Source organism: Myotis nattereri, assembly GCF_964212035.1.
Source record: "Myotis nattereri genome assembly, chromosome: X".
In the NCBI taxonomy this organism is placed as follows: domain Eukaryota; kingdom Metazoa; phylum Chordata; class Mammalia; order Chiroptera; family Vespertilionidae; genus Myotis; species Myotis nattereri.
The window spans coordinates 75,873,923-75,892,218 of NC_138078.1; the positions used below are offsets into that span (position 1 = coordinate 75,873,923).

General features: G+C 39.4%; 1 protein-coding gene across 1 annotated transcript in view; it reads right to left on the reverse strand.

The window, feature by feature from the left end:
* Window positions 1–1,224: 1,224 nt before the first annotated feature.
* PRRG1 (proline rich and Gla domain 1) overlaps window positions 1,225–18,296 on the reverse strand; it is a 222,081-nt gene continuing 205,009 nt past the window's right edge. The window contains exon 4 of the mRNA XM_081115421.1: window positions 1,225–1,783. Within this exon, the coding sequence (XP_080971547.1) occupies window positions 1,298–1,783 (486 nt within the window). The 3' untranslated portion in view covers window positions 1,225–1,297. The remainder of the gene's footprint in view (window positions 1,784–18,296) is intronic.

Genomic DNA, 18,296 nt, shown 5'->3' on the forward strand with positions numbered 1-18,296 from the left:
AGGAGAAATCTTTATCTATTCACTGTCATTAATACATATATGTATTTTATAAATTATTCTGTTGGCAGGAAATCCTCACCACCAAGATGTTAATACAAATAGCACGAGACATTCAAAATTAGTAAGCAAACACTGTTTAGCTGGGAGGCGGGACAGTCAACAACAAAAAACTCCCTCCTACAAAATTAGCCAAATGCCACTAATTACCAATAATTTTCTTGCTATACACTATAAGCAAGTTGTTGTTTACTGTCCCTTCCCTCTGTATTTCTGAGATGTTCCAAAAATCAAGATGGACTACATGCATTTTTTTTCTATTAAGGTAGTTGAAGAAAAAGTTTAACAAAAGCCAGTAAGAAACAGAAAACATACTAAGTGCATCTTATTTTCAAAATTGAACAGCACATCATTATCTACTACACAACTTGACGGTGTCCCCAACCCCCATTTTGGTGAGTAATTTACAGGTGATTTAGACAGAAGTTAATCGCTGTTTAACACATTGCACTGGTATATATGCATATATGTATACTAGAGGCCCATTGCACGAAATTTGTGCACTGGGAAAGGGGTGTCCCTCAGCCCAGCCTGCACCCTCTCCAAACTGGGACCCCTTGGGATCGGGCCGAAACCAGCAGTTGGACATCCCTCTCATAATCTGGGACCGCTGGCTCCCAACCGCTTGCCTGCCTGCCTGCCTGCTTATTGCCCCTAACTGCTTCTGCCTGCCAGCCTGATCACCTCCTAACCATTCCCCTGCCAGCCTGATCAATGCCTAACTGCTTCTCTACCGGCCCGGTCACCTTTAACTGCTCTCCCCTACTGGCCTGGTCATCCCTAACTGCCCTCCCCTGTAGGCCTGGTCACCCCCAACTGCCCTCCCTCCCCTGCAGGCCTTGTTGCACCCAACTGCCCTGCCCTGACCTGCTAACCTGATCGCCCCCAGCTGCCCTCCCCGGCCGGCCATCTTGTGGGAGGGTGTGATGATCAATTTGCATATTACCTCTTTATTATATAGGATATGCATGAATACACATACACACATATGTATAATTCATCACATCACATAAAGACCACTGTTTTCCCCTTTTCACATATTCCTATTACCTAAAATGAGCATGGATAATGCTTTTACAGTAGGAAACACAACTAATTAAAATCAAATTAGAAAATGTAAAGTGGTATGCTGTCAGAATCCAATAAAATAAGTCAATGCATAGTTATGTAGTGGTAAAGTGGTAGACAGTTCTTTTATTTGTATTCTAAAAACGATTATAGTAAAAAGAAGTTTGCTGTTTCATTTGATGGTGGTGACCACAGGCACCATAGCAATAGCACTGGCTGAGTTGGAGTGGATGATGTCCTCATAATCCGGGGGTGGGTCTAAATGAGGTTCTGTTTCAATCCTCTGAAGGTTCACCTGTCCTGTAGCTTCCTCATAGGTTGGTGGAGGATCGCAGTTGGAAAGGCGAGTGGAGACAGAATCTGAGCGCCCAACTACATATTCCAGAAAGTCTGGTGACATTCCATTGCTATCAAACACTTCGTCTGGTGGGGGAGGTGAAGTGATAATATTAAGGTGATGAGGGAAAGGGATGTGATCTTCAGTCACTGTCTGTCTGCGAGTTTTGTTTCTTAGGAAGCATCTCCAAATTAGGAAAATGACAAGGAGGATAATAAAGAGGCCAAAGATTAATGGAAAGGTGAGGTAAAACTGAAACCAGTCACTTCCTCTGTTACTCTCACCTTGTTGCGCTTTTGTATAGGTGTTCCAAAACTCTTTCTGAAAATAAAAGACAAAATTATTGAAAATCAGTATGATCAAAAGATATGAAATATCAAATGAACAAATGTCTGGGGTCTAGTAATATAATGAAAAGAAATACAACAAACAAACCAGCTTTCTTTGTTAAAATGACCTACAGTCTACATTTTTCATGATAAGAAATTACAAATAAATCATGGTGCTCACTCTGGATCCCTCCTAAAATAGAACATGGGTCATCTTCAAGGCTTGGAGTTATTTATATTTTTAGCTATCACATTTTATTTTTTTCATTTATAGAAATTTAAAAAAAATCTTTCAATTATAGTTAACATACAATATTTTATTAGTTTCAGGTATACAACATAGGGATTAGATATTTATATAACTTACAAAGTGATCACCCCAATAACTCTAGTACCTATCTGACAACATACATTGTTATTACAATAATATTGGCTATATTCCCTATGCTATATTTTATATACCCATACTGTTTTTATAACTGGCAATTTGTACTTCTTAATCTCTTCACATTTTTCACCCATCCTCCTCAATCCCCCTCCCATTTGACAATCATCAATTTTTTCTCTATATCCATGAGTTTGTTTCTGTTTTGTTTGTTCATTTATTTTGTATTTTGAATTCCACATATAAATAAAAACATGTGGTATTTGTCTTTCTTCTTTTTAATAATTCTTTTTAAAAAAATATATTTTATTGATTTTTTACAGAGAGGAAGGGAGAGGGATAGAGAGTTAGAAAGAGAACCATCGATCAGCTGCCTCCTGCCCACTCCCCACTGGGTATGTGTCCGCAACCAAGGTACATGGCCTTAACCAGAATCGAACCTGGGACCCTTGAGTCCGCAGGCCGATGCTCTATCCACTGAGACAAACCGGTTAGGGCTTAATAATTCTTTATTGTTGAAAGTATTACATATGTTCCTTCCCCCCCCATTGACCCCCTCCAGCCCACCCTGCACCCCAAGGCTTTCAGCACCCTGTTGACTGTGTCCATGGATTATGTGTATACTCATACAAGGTTGATTACCTCCTACCCACCCACACTCCCCCACGTTCCCACTGAGATTCTGCACTCTGTTCCATGCTTCCATGCCTCTGGATCCACTCTGTACATCAGTTTATTTTGTCACTCAGATTCCACATATGAGTACGATCATGTGATACTTGTCCTTTTCTGACTGACTTATTTCACTTAGCATGATACTCTCCAGGTCCCTTCATGCTGTCTCAAAGGGTAAGATATTCTTCTTTTTTATTTATTTTTTATTGTTTAAAGTATTCCAAATAGTAGTACATATGTCTCTTTTTCCCCCATTGACCTACCCCAGACCTCCAATAACTGCCAGCACATGCCCTCACCCCCTCACCCCCAGTGTCTGTGTCCATTGGTTATGCTTATATACATGAATACAAATCCTTCAGTTGATCTCTTACCCCCGCAACCCGCCCCTGCCTAACCACTGTAGTTTAACAGTCTGTTCGATGCTTCTTTGTCTTTGTATCTTTTGTTCATCAGTTTATGATGTTCTTTATATTCCACAAATGAGAGAGATCATGTGATATTTACCTTTCTCTGACTGACTTATTTTGCTTAGCATAATGCTCTTCAGTTCCATCCATGCTGTTGCAAATGGTAAGAATTCCTTCTTTTTTACAGCAGCATAGTATTCAATTATGTAGATGTTCCACAGTTTTCTAATCCACTCATCTGCTGATGGGCACTTAGGCTGTTTCCAAATCTTAGCTATTGTAAATTGTACTGCTATGAAGATAGTGGTGCATATATCCTTTCTGATTGGTGTTTCTAGTTTCTTTGGATATATTCCTAGAAGTGGGATTACTGGGTCAAATGGCAGTTCCATTTTTTAAATTTTTTGAGGCAGTGCCATACTGTTTTCCACAGTGGCTTTACCAGTCTGTATTCTTGCCAGCACTTGTTGTTTGCTGGTTGATTTGTTGATAATAGCCATTCTTTGAATCTCACCGATTACTGACTTTCAGCATGTTTTCATATATCTCTTGGCTTTCTGTATGTCCTCTGTCAAAAAGTGTCTATTATGGTCTTTGCCCATTTTTTTAAAATTGGATTGTATATCTTCCTTTTGTTAAGTTGTATGAGTTCCCTGTAAATTTAGGGGATTAAACCCTTATCGGAGATAACAACGGCAAATATGTTCTGCCATGCAGTGTGCTTTCTTGTTTTGTTGATGGTTTCTTTTGCTGTGCAGGAGGTGTTTTTGTTTTTTTTTTTATATAGTTCTATTTATTTATTTTCTCCTTAGTTTCCATTGACCTAGGAGCTGTATCAGTAAAGATACTGCTATGACAAATGACTGATATTTTGCTGCCTATGGCATCTTCTAAGATTTTTATGGTTTCCCTTCTTATGTTTAAGTCCTTTATCCATTTTAACTTTATTTTTGTGTATGGTGTAAGTTGGTGGTCTAGTTCCATTTTTTTGCATGTATCTTTCCATTTTTCCCAACACCATTTATTGAAGAGACTGTCTTGACTGCATTGTAGGCTTTTTCCTCCTTTATCAAATATTAATTGAGCATAATGACTTGGGTGGATTTCTGGGTTCTCTGTTCTGTACCATTGATCTATATGTTTGTTCTTGTGCCAGTACTTGGCAGTTTTGAGAAAAGTGGCTTTGTAATATAGCTTGATATCTGGTATTGTGATCCCTCCAAGTTTGTTCTTTTTTCTCAAGACTGTTGCATCTTTTTAGGGTCTTTTTATTCCAGGTGAATTTTTGCAGAGTTTTTTCTAGGTCTTTGAGGTATGCAGTTGGAATTTTAATGGGGAGTGCATTGAATCTATAGATTTCTTTGGGTAGTTTGGACATTTTAATGATGTTGATTCTACTAATCTAAGAACAGCGTATATTCTTCCATTTGTTTATGTCTTCCTCTATCTCTTTTTTCAATGTCCTATAATTTTGAGTCCAGGTACTTTACTTCCTTGGTTAAATTTATTCTTAGGTATCTCATTTTTTGTTGTTGTTGCAATGGTAAATGGTATTTTTTTAAGTTTCTCTTTCTGTGAGTTAATTATTGGTGTATAAAAAAAGCTATAGATTTCTGGGTGTTAATTTTGCATTCTGCTACATTGTTGAATTCATTTATGAAGTCTAGTAGCTTGTGATGGAGTCTTTAGGGTTTTCTATGTACAATATCATGTCATCTGTGAATAATGACAATTTTACTTCTTTTCCAATTTGGATATCTTCAATTTTTTTTCTTGTCTGATCACTAAGGCTAGTACTTCCAGTAGTATGTTGAACAGGACGGGTGAGAGTGGGCATCCCTATCTTGTTCCTGTTCTTAGGGGAAATAGTTTTAGTTTTTGCCCATTGAGTATGATGTTGGCTGTGGGTTTGTCATATAGACCTTTTTTTAGGTTGCGGTATGATCTTTCTATTCCCACCTTGCTGAGAGTTTTTATAAAGAAAGGGTGTTAGATTTTGTAAAATGCTTTTTTCAGCATCAATGGATATGATTATATCGTTTTTATCTCTCAATTTGTTTATGTGGTGTAACATGTTTATTGATTTGTGGATATTGAACCATCCTTGTATCTATGGAATATATTCAACTTGGTCATGGTGTAGGACAGTGATGGCGAACCTATGACATGCGTGTCAGAGGTGACACGCAAACTCATTTTGGGTGACATGCATCAACAGAGACAAGAAATTGCATAATTCAAATATCTGTCTCTCGCAACGGCCAGAGTTGGCCATCACTCAAGTAATATTATTACTCACGTTACTCATGATCAATAATGCAATTCTAAAACTGGATGTAAACATGTTCATCGGTGTTGCGTAGCAAAGATACATAGTGAAAACATCCAAGATACATTGTTCCAATATTGACATTAATATAAAAAGGTTAAGAATTGCACTATAAAGAGATTAATCTTTACTCATGACATTTTATTTTTACTCGAGTGACAAAATGCCCAATTCTGGAAAAGGCCTTGTTATTGTCAACATGTGCCTTGGGTAAGTTTCCTGTGCATTCGAGTGCATTCGGCAAACGGACGCACTTGATCGCCATGTTCATTAGGAGACAGGAGTGGGAGGGTTAGAAGGAAAATATATACAGCGCAACAGTGCTCGACGAGACATTCTGCGTGTCAGATAATTGATTACAGCACCATATATTTGTTGGTTGTACATACTATCTTTGAATTGTTTTGCATCAGGAGTCAGTGCAACAACACTGCAAAAAGTTAATAGGTAAGAAACCTATCAACCTTTTATAAAAAATGCTGTGATTTTTATTTATTTATTTTTGCAGCCTTGTGTTGTAGAATCAAAAAAATAAATAAAGCAAGATTGAATGATAAAGGAAGTGGAAGTAGCTGTAGCCGACCCTTTCAAGACATATGGACCGAGATGTATGGGATTGTCGACAGAAACAACATATCATTGTGCATACTGTGTAATGAAATGGTAGTAAGCAGAATGTGGAATGTAAAGAGACATTTTGAAACTAATCATTGTCAGCTCTTGAAAAAAAGTACTGATGAAAAGAAGGAATACATTTCTAGGCAGCTACACCTCTATAAAAGTCAATCAAATTCCATCATTAAATTTGTAAGATGATCTACAAATTTAACATCAGCAAGTTACTGTATTGCTCATTCCATAGCTCAGCATGGAAAAGCCCTCAGTGACGGAGAATTTATAAAGGAAACATTTCTAAGATGTGCACCAGCTCTATTTCACAATATGAAAAATAAAGATATTATTAAAAGAATTTCTGAGTTACCACTCAGTAGAAATACTATCAAAGACAGAATAATAGATCTTAACAAAAATGTACAACAATTAAAAAAAGACAAATATTTGTAAATATTTTTCGATTTCTCTTGATGAAACTACTGATGTCACATCAAATGCTCAGTTGGCCATTATTGCTAGATATTCTGATGGTCTCACAATGAAATAAGAGTTGATAAAGTTAGAATCAGTGCCAATAAGTACATCAGGAAATATGTAAAGTTGTTATAAAAACATTCAGTGACCTAAACATTGATATCTCTAAAATTGTGTCAGTCACGACAGATGGGGCACCAAATATGGTGGGAAAAAATGTGGGATTCCTGAAATTGTTTATGGAAGCTATTAGACATTCACTTGTATCTTTTCATTCCATTATCCATCTGGAGGTGTTGTGTGTCAAATCGGGATTCTCAGAATTGAATGATTCAATGTCAGTTGTAACAAAAATTGTGAATTTTATAGCTTCTCGACCCCTTCACAAGCGAGAATTTTCTGCACTTTTACAGGAAGTTGATTCAACCTACAGTGGACTACTGATGTTCAATAATGTGAGATGGCTGAGTCAAGGTAAAGTACTTGAGCAATTTGTGGAGTGCTCTGAAGAAATTACGGTATTTATTGAGAATAAGGATCTGGAAAACTTTCCTCAGATCAATGATCATAAGTGGGTCAGCAATTTGATGTTTGTTACAGATCTCTCTGTTCATATGAATGAACTGAACTTAAAATCACAAGGTTTTGGCAAAAGTATTGACGTTATGTTTGGATACATCAAATCTTTTGAAACTAAAACTTATAAGTATTTTCCTCGGATAAAAAAGTATTTCGAGAAGGCCACTACAAGGAGTGTAATGGAGTCCATACTTATGTACCAGAATATAGTAAACTCGTTATTTGAACAGGTCAGCAAAAGATTCGACCAATTTAGAAGCCTAGAACAGACCATTAAAATAATTAAGTATCCGGGTGTACTTGTTTACAGTACTTTGGAATTAAAGGATTTCCAATGGAAGCAAATTGACGATTTAGAGATGCAACTTGCAGATTTTCAAGGTAGCATTTGGACTCATGTGTTTGTCGACTTAAGGTCGAAATTTGAAAAACTGGAACAAAGTCGTTTGAATAATGAAGAAGAATGCAACTACAAACAAGAAATTTTGAGTGCTTGGAACAGAGTACCTGACACTTTAAGTGACATAAAAAATCTAGCGATGGCTTTGCTAACAATTTTTTCATCAACATATTTTTGTGAGACTTTGTTCTCAGCATTAAATAATATTAAAACGAACAAAAGAAACCGGCTAACAGATGAAGTTAGTGGCACTTGCTTGGCCTTGAAGTGCACCAAGTATGAACCTGCAATCGAAGAATTAGCAGACAAACTTCAGCATCAAAAAAGTCACTAATTTCTAGTTTTCATACCATTTGATTATCATTGTTTTTATTATTTTTTTCCTAAATGTACATTGTTTTTCTGTTTTTGTCCATTTTATACATATTTTTGTTTGATTTTTCTTTGTTAAATGGCATTTAAATATATAAAGTAAATATCAAAAATATAAATCTTTTTTTACTATAGTTGCAAATATTAAAAAAAATTGTGAATATTTCTATATGTGACAAGGCACCAGAGTTGTTAGGGTTTTTCAAAATTTTTTTGTCTAGAGGATTTATGGGGTATGAAAATCTCCTACTATGATTGTATTGCTGTCAATATCTTCCCTGATATCTTCCAGAAGGTTATTTTTATGTATTAGGGTGCTCCTGCATTGGTTGCATATGTTTTTTTGTTTTTTTTGTTTTTTTGTGTGTGTGTGTGTTTTTTCCCAGAGTTATATCCTTCTGTTGTATCAATACCTTTAGAGTGATGAACCGGTCTTCCTTTTCTTTTGTTAGGGTGTTCACTCTGAGGTTTATTTTGTCAGATATAAGTATTGCTACCCCAGCTTTTTTTTTTTTTCATTTCCATTTGCCTGAAAGATATTTTTCCACCCCTTCACTTTCAGTCTGTGTGAGTCCCTTGTTCTGAGGTGGGTTTCTCATACACAGAATATATATGGGTCATGTTTTCTTATCCACTCAGTCACTTGATGTCTTTTGATTGGAGCATATAATCCATCTATGTTTGTTGTTATTAGTGATACATACTTGTTTGTAGACATTTCTATTCTTTATGTGTGTGTTCCTTCTCCCCTTTCTATTTCTTCTTTTTACAGCATTCCTTTTAGCATTTTGTGCATTGCTGGCTTGGTTGTGATAAACTACCTTAACCTTTTTTGTACGCAAAGCTCCTGATTTCCCCTTCAATTTTTAATGATAGCCTTTCTGGACAGAGTATTCTTAGATTCAGTCCTTTGCTTTCCATCACATTGTATACTTCATTCCATTCCCTTCTGTCCCAATGTGTTTCTGTTGACAAATCATTTGATAATTTGATGGGGGGGGGGGGGGTTGGGGAGGGGGTCCCTTGTATGTAACTCTCTGTCTCTCTCTTACAGGCTTTAAGATTCTCTCTGTTATTAACATTTGCCATTGTAATTGTGATGTTTCTTGGTGTGGGTCTTTTGGGGTTCATCTTGCTTGGGACTCTGTACTTGTGTGACTTTTTTGTTCCCCATATCAGGAAAGTTTTCTGTCATTATTTCTTCAAATAGATTCTCTAATATTTGCTGCTCTTCTTGACACTCTGGAACTCCTATTATACATATGTCACTTCGTTTCATGTTGTCCCAAAAATCCCTTAGTCTCACCTCCTGCTTTTTAATTTTTTTTCTCCATTTGGTGTTCAGATTGGGCGTGTTTCTCCACATTATCTCCTATCTCACTAATTGGGTCCTCCGTTTCTCCTAGTCTACTATTGAAACCTTCCATCGCATTTTTTATTGTAGCTATATCACTATTTCTTCCTGGTTTTTTTATAAGTTGTTGATTTTCTTTTTTTTAATTAAATCTTTATTGTTCAGATTATTACGTTTGTTCCTCTTTTTTCCCCCCCATAACTCCCCTCCTCCCAGTTCCCACCCCACCCTCCGCCCTCACTCCCCACCCACTGTCCTCATCCGTAGGTGCACGATTTTTGTCCAGACTCTTCCCGCATCTCCCACACCTCTCCCCCCCCCAAGAATAGTCAGTCCATTCCCTTTCTATGTCCCTGATTCTATTATAATCACCAGTTCATTCTGTTCCTCAGATTATTTATTCACTTGTTTCTTAGATTCACTTGTTGATAGATGCATATTTGTTGTTCATAATTTGTATCTTTACCTTTTTCTTCTTCTTCCTCTTCTTAAAGGATACCTTTCAGCATTTCATATAATCCTGGTTTGGTGGTGATGAACTCCTTTAGCTTTTCCTTATCTGTGAAGCTCTTTATCTGACCTTCAATTCTGAATGATAGCTTTGCTGGATAAAGTAATCTTGGTTGTAGGTTCTTGGTATTCATCACTTTGAATATTTCTTGCCACTCCCTTCTGGCCTGCAAAGTTTCTGTTGAGAAATCAGCTGACAGTCGTATGGGTATTCCCTTGTAGGTAACTGACTTTCTTTCTCTTGCTGTTTTTAAGATTCTCTCTTTATCTTTTGCTCTTGGCATTTTAATTATGATGTGTCTTGGTGTGGTCCTCTTTGGATTCCTTTTGTTTGGGGTTCTCCGCGCTTCTTGGACCTGTAAGTCCATTTCTTTCACCAGGTGGAGAAGTTTTCTGTCATTATTTCTTCAAATAGGTTTTCAATATCTTGCTCTCTCTCATCTTCTGGCACCCCTATAATTGGGATGTTGGTACGCTTGAAGCTGTCCCAGAGGCTCCTTACACTATCCTCACATATTTGGATTTTTTTTTCATTTTGCTTTTCCGGTTGGGTGTTTTTTGCTTCCTCGCATTTCAAATATTTGACTTGATTCTTGTGCTCCTCTGGTCTGCTGTCAGGAGTCTGTATAATATTCGTTATTTCAGTCCATGTATGCTTAATTTCTAGGTGGTTCCCCAATATAAGATCGAGGGTCTCATTAGTTTTCTTGTAGATCTCATTAAGTTTATCGGCGGCTTCTAAACAGTTCTTGAGAGACCTTAAAAGTGTGGTTCTGAACTCTATATCCTCCATTGACAATTTTGTCCTGTTTCTTTGTCTCCGCATTTTGTTATGCTTCCTTGGTGCACCCCCTAGTGGTCTTTGTGCGCAGTCTTATAGTTAAACCTTGATTGTTGTAGCTAATACCAGGGAGGGTTTGACCTCCAGGTCAAGTGGCTATGAGAATCAGCTGTGTCTGCAGTGAGAGAACTTCTGTCCTCTAGGGAGGTGCTAATCTGGCGTTTGCCTGAGGCTATCTGGCAAATGCCTCTGTGCAGGGCTTGGGCGGGGCGGGTCGTACAGGATCAATAGGGTGGGCTGGAGAGAGCAGTTATGGTGGCTCTCAGTCCTGTCCCCAGGGGCTCTGCCTCTCTGAGTCCCAGCAACGGCTGCAAACCTCGGAGACAAAGCTGCACTCGCTCTGACCGAAACCAGACAGTCCCGCTTCTCCCATTTGAGTCTGGGTCCCTAAAGACTCGCCTGTGTCTGGAGTTCAGAGTCTGCGACTCCCTCCCGATTGAAAACGCCAACCACGCCCTCCGCCGCCAGCCCGCTCCGCGCACTCCGCACCTCAGAATTTGACTTCAGTACTGCGCCTCCTCTGAGTTTCCGTATGCGTTTCTCTTTCCTCCTAGTTGTAGGACTTCCACTCAGCCAGCGTTCCTGTGGTTCTGGATGATGTCCCTTCCGTTTTTTGGTTTCACTTTTGAAGTAGTTGTTCAAAGCAGCAAACTCCGGCGTTAACCTATGCCGCCATCTTGGTTCTCCTGATTTTCTTGTCCATTCGTTTTATGAATTGTATGACCATTACTCTGAATTCTTTTTTTCAGACATATTGCATGCCTCTATTTCATTTATTTCCTTTCCTGGTGATTTCTCTTTTTCTTTCCTTTGGGGATTATTTTGTTGCCTCCCCATTCTAGCTATCACCAGAAGGTTAAAGCCCTGAATTGAGGGGGCCTGAGCCATGTGTGGTGGGAGTGTGGTGTCACGTGAGCATCACTGAAGAGCTCAGACACCGAGACATGTGGCTGCCATGGGTCAGCAAGACCCATGCACACCCAAAAGCAGAGTCCCAGTGTGCCTGTGCCAAGAATCAGAGTCACTGACACTCAGTGCGGATTCACGTGTGTGCCTAGAATCAGTGAACCCGCACGTGTGCGCTGAGAAACAGAGTCCCCACATGTGTGCACCGAAAATCAGAGTCCCCAAGTCTGCACCAGGAATCAGAGTCCCCATGAGCACATGCCAAGAATCGAGAATCAGAATCTCTGGCACTCAGTGCAGCCTTGTGCGCACTCCAAGAATCAGGGTCCCCATGCATGTGTGATCAGAAACAGAGTCCCTGCATTCACGCAGAGAATCAAAGTCAGTGGCACTCCAGGCAGCCTCGTGTGCATGCTAAGAGTAACTCCATGTGTGCTCCAGTAATCAGAGTCCCTGGTCTGCTAGGGCAGCTGGGTTGCACAGCTGTCCTGTCTCAGTGGAGGTTCACTCATATGCCATGGGTCATGCAGGCCCTATGCTGCTGCTGCATGTGACAAGAAACAGAGTGCCTGGCCTGCTAGTGGCAGGGCTGCACAGCTGCCCTGTGTCAGCAGTAGGCCCTTTCACATACCGCGGGTTGCACAGGCCCTATGAAGCTGTGGCAGGCTGATGAGGAAGGGGATGCACTCTGTCACTTACATACATCTGCAGCTTGGATATCTGGAGTCTTGGTGTCCCTGGGTCTGCAGCTGTTGTAGCAGGTCTTTCTCCAGTGTGGCTGTAGGGTACTGGTTTGCGTCTGAGGCCAGTCTAGGTGGTGATGAAGCTAGAATTATAGTCACAGCAGGTCTTCCCTTCAAGATGGCATGGTTTTTGTGCCAGCACCGGCCGCCTGGGAGTGTTTGTAGCGGTGGCAGAGTCTTGCAGTCTAAGACTGCCCTGTCAGCCAGCCACTGAAAGTCCTGAGTGATCTAAGTGTCTCTAGCTCATATACACACTCACCACACATGTCTACACACTCCCCTTTCGCCCCCTCACTCTCTCACACTCTTTCTTTCCCTGCAGTCTTGACAGTCGCTGTCTTCCTCTTCTGATATTTTTTTTGTAGTGCTGCATAGTATTCCATGGTAAAAATTTACCACAGCTTTTTTATCCACTCATCTACTGATGGGCATTTGGGCTGTTTCCAGATCTTAGCTATTGTAAATTGTGTTGCTATGAACATAGAGGTGCATAGATTCTTTCTGATTGATGCTTCAGGTTTCTTATGATATATTTCTAGAAGTGGGATTACTGGGTCAAATGGCAGTTTCATATTTAATTTTCTGAGGAAACTCCATACTGTTTTCCATAATGGTTGCACCAGTCTGCATTCCCGCCTGCAATGTACTAGGGTTGCCTTTTCTCTACATTCTTGTCAGCACTTGTTATTTGTCAATTTTCTGATGCTAGCCATTCTGACAGGTGTGAGATGGTACCTCATTGTTGTTTTAATTTGCATCTCTCAGATAATTATTGACTTTGAGCATTTTTTCATATGTCTCTTGACCATCTGTATGTCCTCTTTGGAGAAGTTTTCATTTAGGTCCTTTGCTCATTTTTAAATTGGATTGTTTGTCTTCCATTTGTTAAGTTATTTGAGTTCCTTATGTATTTTGGATATTAATGCTTTATCATCATTGCCAAATATGTTCTTGCATAGAGTGGGTTCTCTTTTCGTATTGTTGATGGTTACTTTTGCTGTGAAGAAGCTTTTTATTTTGATGTAGTCCCGTTTATTTTCCCCTTAGTTTCCTTTGCCTTAGGAGATGTATCTATAAACATATTGCTGCGAGAAAAGTCTGAGATTTTGCTGCCTATAATTTCTTCTAGGATTTTTATGGTTTCACGATTTACATTTAAGTCTTTTATCCATTTTGAGTGTATTCTTGTATAAGGTGTAAGTTGCGGGTCTAGTTTCATTTTTTTGCTTGTATCTGTCCAATTTTCCCAACACCATTTATTGAAGATTTTGTTGGCTCTCCATCATATGCTGTTGCCTCCTTTATCAAATGTTAATTGAGCATAATGGCTTGGGTCAATTTCTGGGTTCTCTGTTCTGTTTTATTTAACTATATATATGTTCATGTGCCAGTACCAGGATATTTTGATTATGGTGGCTTTGCAATATAATTTGAAATCTTGTATTGTGATCCCTCTAAATTTTGTTTTTCTTTCTCAAAACTGCTGCAGCTATTCGGGGTCTTTTTTTTATTATTATTATTCCCTATAAATTTTTGAAGTATTTGTTCTGGCTCTGTGAAATATGTCCTTGGTATTTTAATGGGGATTGCTTTGAATCTGTAGGTTGCCTTGGGTAGTATGAACTTTTTAATGATGTTTATTTTACCAATCCATGAACATGGTATACTCTTCTACTTGTCTATATCTTCTTTTATCTCTTTACAATGTCCTGTAGTTTTCCGCGTATAGTTTTTTGTGTCCTTGGTTAAGTTTATTCCTAAGTATCTTAATTGTTATGTTGCAATGGTAAATGTGATTGTTTAGTTTCTCTTTCTGAGAATTCATTGTTGATGTATAAAAAAACCATCAATTTTTGGGTGTTGATTTTGTATCCAGCTACATTGCCAAATTTATTCATAAAGTCTAGTAGATTTTTAGTGGAGTCTTTAAGGTTTTCTATGTATAATATCATGTCATCTGAGAATAATGAGTTTTACTTCCTCCTTCCCAATTTGAATGCCTTTTATTTTTTCTTCTTGTCTGATTTCTGTGGCTAGGACTTCCAGTATTATGTTGAATAAGACTGGTGAAAGAAGACACCCTGTATTAGTCTGGTATTTGTCTTTCTCAGACTTATTTCACTTAATATAATACCCTGTAGGTCCACCCATACTGTCATAAATGACAAGATTTATTTCTTTTTTTATGGCCAAGTAATATCCACTGTATATGTATACCAACTCTTCTTTATCCATTCATCCATCAATGGTCATTTTAGGATGCCTCCATATCTTGGCTATTGTAAATTATGGTGCACATATCATTTTCAATTAGTGTTCAGGATCTTCAGATATATATACCCAGAAGTGCATTTGCTAGGTCTTATAGTAGTTCTATTTTTAATTCTCTTTGGTTTTTCCATATGATTTTCCATAGTGGCTGTAATAATTTACATCCCCACCATCAGTCTCTGAGGGTCCCCCCTTTCTCCATTTCCTCTCCAACACTTGTCATTTCTTGGCATTTTGCTGAGGGATTTGATCAGGTGTGAGGCGATATCACAGTGTACTTTTAATTTGCATTTCCTAGTAACTGATGATATTGACTATCTTTTCACCTAACTGCTGGCCATGTGTATGTCTTATTTGTAAAAATGGCTATTCAGATCTTCCGCTCATTTTTACAAAAACCCTTACCCCGATATAGGAAAGATGGTGGCTGGCAGGATGAAGGTGAGGGATAGGAAGTGAGTGAGTGAGGGGATGACAATAGAGAGTGTGGATGTGTGTATTGTGTATGTGAGTGAGTGAGGGACAGTTAAATCATTCAGGAGTAGCAGAGGCTGGCAGACCAGGCACTCTGGGACAGAGAGAGACTACCACCTTTGCAGGCACTCCCTAGACTGTGGGACTCAGGCACGGAGCCCAGGCCATCTAGAAGGGGAGAGTGGCCTCTTCTAAGAACTCATCAGCACCACCACCTAGGCAGGCCTGGGATACTGCTCATGACCAAGCAGCCACTCCAGCCAAAATCCTGCTGCCCCACACACAGACCCGCAGACCCTGGGACTACCACCTCCAAAGGTGCACTGCTCCCACAGCAATGAGTGCAACTCCCCCCTCCCCAGCTGCAAAGCTCTGGAAGCCATATTCGCACGTTTCAACATCCATGGGTTGCAACACGCAGACTTCCAGGGCACACCACTCCAGAGGCAGCTCTTGGATGCCGCTGTGAAACCCTGCTGGGTGTGATTTTGAACACATAAGGGCACTCTGCTTCACAGTAGAAATTCTGAATTCACTGTTCCTGAATAACTGCTCACAGACTACCAGCTGCTCATCTTTAGCGCCAGGGCCCTCAGAGTGTGTCAGAGCTCTGTGCCGGCAATCTCACCACCAGAGTCACGCATTTCCAACAGAAAGAGGAACAAGGCTTAGAAAACCTATTTGAGATCCAGAGACCAGCTACTAACCCAGCAACAACGGCTCTCAAGCAGCGCGACTACGTGAACTCGGAGGAACTCTGCTTCTCCCCACAGAAAGCAGATCCAAGCAACAGCGGGCTCCTGATCTCCACACGCTCTGTCTGAGGAACAGCTGCTGTAGGTGAAGCCTCCCTCCACCAGCCAGAAGAGCCACAACAGCTGTGAACAGCACCCATCAGAAGACCCGCTAACAATAGAGGAGCAGCTGCTACCACAACCGCCTAAGGAGCAACCACAGCCCGAGGAGCCACTGCCAACTAGGGAGCAGCCACTGAACGACTCAATATCTATATACGTCAGTGAGATCAAACATGGGTAGACAAAGAAATCCCCAAAGGAAAGAAAAGGAGGACTCACCAGAAAAGCAGCTAAGTGATACAGAGGCATACAACATGACAGAAAAAGAATTCAGAATAAGGGTCCTAGAGTGCATACACCGGATGGAGGAAAAAATCGACAACTTATCCAAGAAGCAAGAAGAAACAGATGAAAAAATCGACAACTTAAGTAAGACCCAAGAAGAAATGAAGTGCGATATAGCTGCAATAAAGAACACCATTGAAAGTATCAATAGTAGACTAGGAGAAGCGGAGGACCGAATTAGTGAATTAGAAGACAGGGAAGCAAAACACACCCAAACTGTACTTCAGTTGGAGAAAAAAATTAAAAGACAGGAGGAGAGCCTAAGGGAGCTTTGGGACAACATGAAACGAAACAACATACAAATAATAGGGGTGCCAGAACAACAGAAAGAGGAACAAGGATTAGAAAACCTACTGGAAGAAATAATATCAGAAAACTTACCTAAGGTGGGGAAGAAAAAAGTCAAACAAGCCCAGAGAGTGCCAAGCAAGGTGAACCCGAAAAGACCCACACCAAGACACATCATAATTACCATGGAAAATGTTCAGGACAAAGAGAGAATCTTACGGGCTGCAAGAGAGAGACGGAAAGTTACATACAAGGGATCTCCCATTAGATTATCAAATGATTTCTCAACAGAAACACATCAGGCCAGAAAAGAATGGACGGAAATTTACAAAGTGATGCAAAGCAAAGGACTGAATCCAAGAATACTCTATCCAGCAAGGCTATCATTCAAAATTGAAGGGGAAATAAGAAGCTTCACAGACAAAAAAAGGCTAAGGGAGTTTATCACCACCAAGCCAGCAATGCAAGAAATGCTAAAGGGACTGGTGTAAAAAGAAGAAATAAAAATCCCAGAAAGAAAACAGCCACACACAAAAAAGAAATGGCTACAAACAAGTACCTTTCAATAATAACTTTAAATGTAAACGGGCTAAATGCTCCAACCAAAAGATATCGAGTGGCTGAATGGATAAAAAATCATGACCCATACATTTGCTGTCTACAAGAGACCCACCTCATTAGAGAGGACTCACACAGACTGAAAGTGAAGGGATGGAAAAATATCTTTCAGGCTAATGGAAAAGAAAAGAAAGCTGGGGTAGCAATACTTATATCCGACAAAATAGACCTCAAAGTGAAGGCCATAACAAGAGATACGGAAGGTCACTTCATAATACTAAAAGGATCAATACAACAAGAAGATATAACCCTGATAAACATATATGCACCCAATGCAGGAGCACCCAAATACATAAAAAATCTTCTGGAAGATATCAAAGGAGAGATCGACAGCAATACAATCATAGTAGGGGACATTAATACACCACTGTCATCACTGGATAAGTCCTCTAGACAAACAATCAGCAAAGATACAGCAATACTAAATGACTCACTAGATCAGATGGACTTAATAGACATCTTCAGAACACTTCACCCCAGTGCCACGGAATATACATTCTACTCAAGTGCTCATGACACATATTCAAAAATAGACCATATATTGGGTCACAAGCAAAGTATCCCCAAATTCAAGAAGATTGAAATCATAAAAAGCGTCTTCGCAGACCACGATGGCATAATATTAGAAATAAACTACAATAAAAACAACCCAAAATACTCAAACACCTGGAAGCTGAATAGCATGCTATTAAATATTGATTGGGTTACCAATGAAATCAAAGAAGAAAATCAAAACATCCTGGAAACTAATGACAATGAAAACAAAACAATCCAAAACCTATGGGACACAATGAAAGCAGTCCTGAGAGGGAAGTTTATAGCTCTACAGGCCTATCTCAAAAAACAAGAAAAAATGGTAGTAAATCAGCTAACTCTACAACTCAAAGAATTAGAAAGAGAGCAACAAGAAAACCCCAGAGTGAGCAGAAGGAAGGAGATAATAAAGATTAAAGCAGAAATAAATGAAATAGAGACCAAAAATATAATACAGAAAATCAATGAAACCAAGAGCTGGTTCTTCGAAAGGATAAACAAGATTGACAAACCTCTAGCCAGACTCACCAAGAAGCAAAGAGAGAGGACCCAAATAAACAAAATCAGAAACGATAGAGGCGAAAA